The sequence below is a fragment of the Rhinopithecus bieti genome, unplaced genomic scaffold, assembly GCF_001698545.2.
Source record: "Rhinopithecus bieti isolate Rb0 unplaced genomic scaffold, ASM169854v2 scaffold_5887, whole genome shotgun sequence".
Taxonomy (NCBI): domain Eukaryota; kingdom Metazoa; phylum Chordata; class Mammalia; order Primates; family Cercopithecidae; genus Rhinopithecus; species Rhinopithecus bieti.
Genome location: NW_016804920.1, coordinates 3,924 through 8,872, shown reverse-complemented (window position 1 = coordinate 8,872; position 4,949 = coordinate 3,924). Strand labels below are relative to the sequence as shown.

Sequence of the window (4,949 nt, the reverse complement as noted above, 5' to 3'; positions counted from 1 at the left end):
AAAAAAAAAAAAAAAAAAAAAAATTTCATAATTAGTGTTTATTGAGTTCAACTGGTTACTATCTGCAAGGAATTCCAAATGTGTAATAGAGGTTATACTTGGTATAATTGGTTTTGCTAATAAAATACTGAGCTGTAAAATTTATTATAATAATATATTAAGATATAAAATGTTGAAGCAGTTCTTACATGCATTTGAAAATTATTGTAGTCCTCCCCAAGAAATTCCACATGGAAACTTGATAAGACTGGCTGTGGATGAGTTATTCTGTTCCAAGATTGGACTCTGTGAAGAGCACGGGTGAGTATACGATAGACATTTAAAATGACAGTATGTGTTTATAAAGAAACATAGGAAGATGTGCTCCTTGAAGTACTTTATGAATCTTATTAACCTAGTTTACTATGACATTTTACAGTGTTTTTGTTATGGAGTATATCACTACATAGAATATGGTACTACAGCTGATTGATGAATACAAAGCAAATACCTTTTCTTTTTTTCCCCCCACTGCTGAGTAGGTACAATAAAACCTTGGTTAACCGGAACCCAGCTAATCGGGACCCTCAAATATCTGGATTTTTTTCTACACTCCCCATTTAGGAGAAAGAGGTAAATGACAACTAAAAAACTTAACCTAGTAAAAGTTGAGAGAAGCAGAACATATTCATCCCAATCTCTTAAAATTTTCTGTGACTACATTATTGTATAATGAGAATTAATATTTAGAAGGACGATCTTATAGCTGATTAATTACAAAAGGAAAGATAAAAATACATTCTGTTAGTTTACCTATTAAGTCCTTAAGTCCAGAAAGTGAACGAATATATTGTAGCAACAAATACTGAAACAGATGGTTTTCTGGTTAATTTGGTTTAGTTAATAACGTTTGTTAATCAGAATACTGTACCCTGAGCATTCCGGTTAATCAAGATTTTACTGTATAATTCAACTTCTTATATTCTGAGCCATATACTTAATACCTCATAATATGAGGGAACAGAATTTGTTCATGCTTATAAAAGAGTCTAATGGCAAAAGAAAGCAATTAGAGTCATATTATTTCCCCTCTCCGTGATTATTTGAAACCAGCATATAGAGTGAAATATAAAAGTGTTCATATCAGTTCTGCAGAGTTATGCTTTCATTGGCTTATATAGAAATAGCTAGCATTTCCTGGAGTTTTAAACATATCATTTCTAGTGTAAGGAACACAGCTTATAAACTTCTGGAACTATTAGGTGATACAAGGTAGTAATTACCCTATACCTATAGATATTAACCATTACCTATACCTAAAATAGATAATTATAAGAAAATTGTAATCATAAAGACAACTCTGAAGTGTTGAGAGGCAACTTTGTCCCAAGTGTAATAATGTTCATGCCTGTTTTCTGTTTTAGGTGTGGTGGCTTAAGAGAATTTTCCCAACGAGTTTTCTGCCATGGGGCACCCCCTTTTGTTGTCTTAAATATGCAGCATTGGAAATCTGAAGATCTGGCATATGTACCCTATTACTTGGATTTGTCTGACCACAAGTAGGTGTTTTTTGTTGTTGTTTCTTTATAAAACTAATAAAAAAATTTTATCCTATTATGGTTTTGACTAGCCCGTAAGTGATATTGTTGAAAACAATCATATCTGTCTCTAAATTTATGTATTCTGAATAGAATCAGAATTTATTAGAGGGAGTCAGTTACTAGCAGTGCACATAGTGGGTAGGTATGTGGACTATAGAATAAACAATTGTATTCAAATCATAGCCCCATCTTTTATAAATTAACCTTGGGTCAACAACTTAACCAGTTTACATGTCAGTTTTCTTATCTATAAAACAGAGATGATGGTATCAACCTAGTGCAATTATTGTAAAGATTTAATAAGCACATACTAAGTGTTTAAGATAGTGCCTGACACATAATACTGGATAGTATAATAATAGCACAATATTTTATTCCTGACACGTACTGGCTAATATTTGTATTTCAAGTCAAAGAAGTGTGTAGTAGCCGGGCGTGGTGGCTCACGCCTGTAATCCCAGCACTTTGGGAGGCCAAGGTGGGCAGATCACAAGGTCAGGAGATTGAGACCAGCCTGGCTAACATGGTGAAACCTCGTCTCTACTAAAAATACAAAAAATTAGCCAGGCGTGGTGGTGGGCGCCTGTAGTCCCAGCTACTTGGGAGGCTGAGGCAGGAGAATGGCGTGAACCTGGGAAGCAGAGCTTGCAGTAAGCCGAGATCACCACTGCACTTCAGCCTGGGCGACAGAGTGAGACTCCATCCCCCCCAAAAAAAAAAAAAAAGAAGTGTGTAATAGTATGCAGGTGGTCATCATTTAAACATAAAATATTACTTAACACTATAAATAAAATATCTGCATACAAATCAGGACATAAAGGGTTCTTTTAACATTTTCCCTGTAAAAGTTTTCTTATGTATGTGTTTACTCTTTTTTAAAAGAACCATACAGGTTATAAGTTCATCTGTTAAAATATGTTTTTAAGAAATTCTTAATTTCCACATTTCCAATTATATTATATGGTCTATAGAGATGGATATCTTTTTCAGGGAACAGTATACGAACAATGTCGATGTTTTTATTCCTTAGTTATGAATTTAAGGAATGTTTATCTTAAAAACAAAGTATTATAATTTTCTCCCATACTATATTATTTAATTTGCAGGTATTTGTTGGAAGGTGCCACATTATTTAACAAAGAGGAACATCATTATTCTGCAGCTTTCCAGATTGGTGGACATTGGATGCACTATGATGGGCTCAGAAATGTGAATTTAATTTTGTTAAATAAACCCCCAGAGTTTCTCCTCTTGTCATCATTGGTTTATATTCGAGCAACAGAGAAATAAATACAGACTAATGCTAAAAGTTGTTTTCCCTCCTGCCCATGCTCCCCTAGATGAAGGGCTTTTATTTTGTGTATACTTGGTATCCAAGAAAATAGTTCAACTATACTAGTTTCAGAAGTGTATTTTCAGTGTTTAACCCCAGGTAAATGTTTTATATAGAGGATCTATGCAAAAACTGTTTGTAATTTTTTTTATATTTCCTGAGTTATTTTTATATGAGCATATTTTATGTTGAAATAAAAAGTATCTTGTGGCCTTTGTATTTTTTATTTATATGTACCTCAAAGATTTTTACAATTCTGTCCTTGAATTCAAGAAATACTTTGTCATCTGAATTCTAAATTTTTCTTTTTGGATATTCAAGTAAAACCTAGGTAAGAGTATTTTAGTTTATATAATTTAACAGTTCAAAATATATCTGACTGTATTTCTTTGCCCTACCTCACTATAATCCGAAGTGCACTATTTGATCTAGTATGGATTTGAATGTATAATTTATCAATGGCTTAGTTTATTTGTTCGATTTGCACAGTATCCCTGCAGCAGTTTTTAAAAAGTATGAGAAATTTTTCAGAGCTTAAGCTATTTCTTTATAATGGCAAATTACTTTTAACTATTTCCTAAAGTATTATAAACCTGCCAGTGGATTTTAAGTGATAGCTAAGCTTCCAAGCTTAATTCAGGTTGTTACAAATAAATTATATAACTATCCTAAGTGTTTATCTTATAATTAAATGTAATTTGAAATGCTCTAATATATTTTGCAGATAAAACAACTATAAACAATATTAGGCAACTGGATGTTTACTAGTGTTGGACTAGCAATAGAAATGCACTTTAAATATATATTTAAGGGGAAATGTGTGCCTGGAAATATTTCTTTTCCTAGTGAAGTTTTATATTGACACAGAGAAAAGAATACTTAAATTTTTGGAGGGATGTCTACTGGCTCCCTTATAAGTAGTGATTGATAGCATGCGGCTTTGACTTGCAATACAAATCATTAGGATTTTATAGGTATCAGAACATTACATTTCTTTATAAAGACCCTAAGGTCACTCTTCTTTTTGCAATTTAAGGGAAAAAATAAAGATTCTCAAGGGAAAATACTTTTTGAAATTTATCACCATTTTAGTGTTTACATTTCAATAAATAGTTCACTTCAGGTTTGGGATTGAGATTAGTTGCAATATATTTAGAAACTTCTACATGACAGCACAGATCACTGCCATCTGCTGAATTGCTAAAGTGCTTGGTGCCATGTTGAGAAAACTTACCTGAGAATGGATAAATATGGGTGAAACATTACTGAGAATGCCTCACGTTAGCAAACACTATGAAAAGTCTTGTTTATATATCAAACTTATTTTACAAAAAAAAATTCACCCCAAGATTGATTTAGATGGTTTCCCAGGTGTATCTGAATAGGATTTAATTTAGAATAAACTTTTCTGGGGACACCTGATTGCATGAATTGAAGTATACAATAACACGAATATTAGAGTAAACATAAATGGTGTCATTAACAAAATTATTCCTAATGCACATTTATTCTTTTAGGAAATGCACTTTATTTGGAATACTAGTGTATCATGAAACAATGACTTACCTACCTCACAGGGTTGTTGTGAGGATTAAGATGTTTGTTAAAATCTTGACTACCTTGAACATGCTAATAAAAAATTTTTTTTCTACCTCTTTTATTTGCAGGCAAGGCTCCCAGATTTTCTCTTACTAATGAACTTTGCAGATTTTAAAAAGTTATTTAGGCTGTAACTCATATCACTGATATATTTAGTGTGTAATGGAAATTGAGTATGCCTTCTTGACCCCAGATTGAGGCTTAAGGAGAACAGATAGTTTATTTTTATGGTAGCAGTTAGTTGATAGAAATAAGAAATTATCCGCTGCTGACCAAACTGAATAGAAAAAGGATTAAAAGAAAGAATTAACTAGATTATCTACGGAATGTGAAAGTGAGCGTATGGAAAATTCTTTGTAATTCTATAAACACCCTTAGAGCTAAAGACATGAGGTAATAATCAGAATATATATATATATACACATATATGTGTGTGT

At 32.2% G+C, this 4,949-nt stretch overlaps 1 protein-coding gene across 1 annotated transcript; it reads left to right on the top strand.

Annotated features, from left to right (window-relative positions):
* Positions 1-210: 210 nt before the first annotated feature.
* On the top strand, positions 211-4,579 carry LOC108528770 (uncharacterized protein C14orf28 homolog). The gene is made up of 4 exons (XM_017870748.1): positions 211-300; positions 522-612; positions 1,404-1,538; positions 2,687-4,579. The coding sequence occupies exons 1-4, from the start codon at positions 258-260 to the stop codon at positions 2,868-2,870; spliced, it is 453 nt and encodes a 150-aa protein (XP_017726237.1). The 5' UTR covers positions 211-257; the 3' UTR covers positions 2,871-4,579.
* The last annotated feature ends 370 nt before the right edge of the window (positions 4,580-4,949 follow it).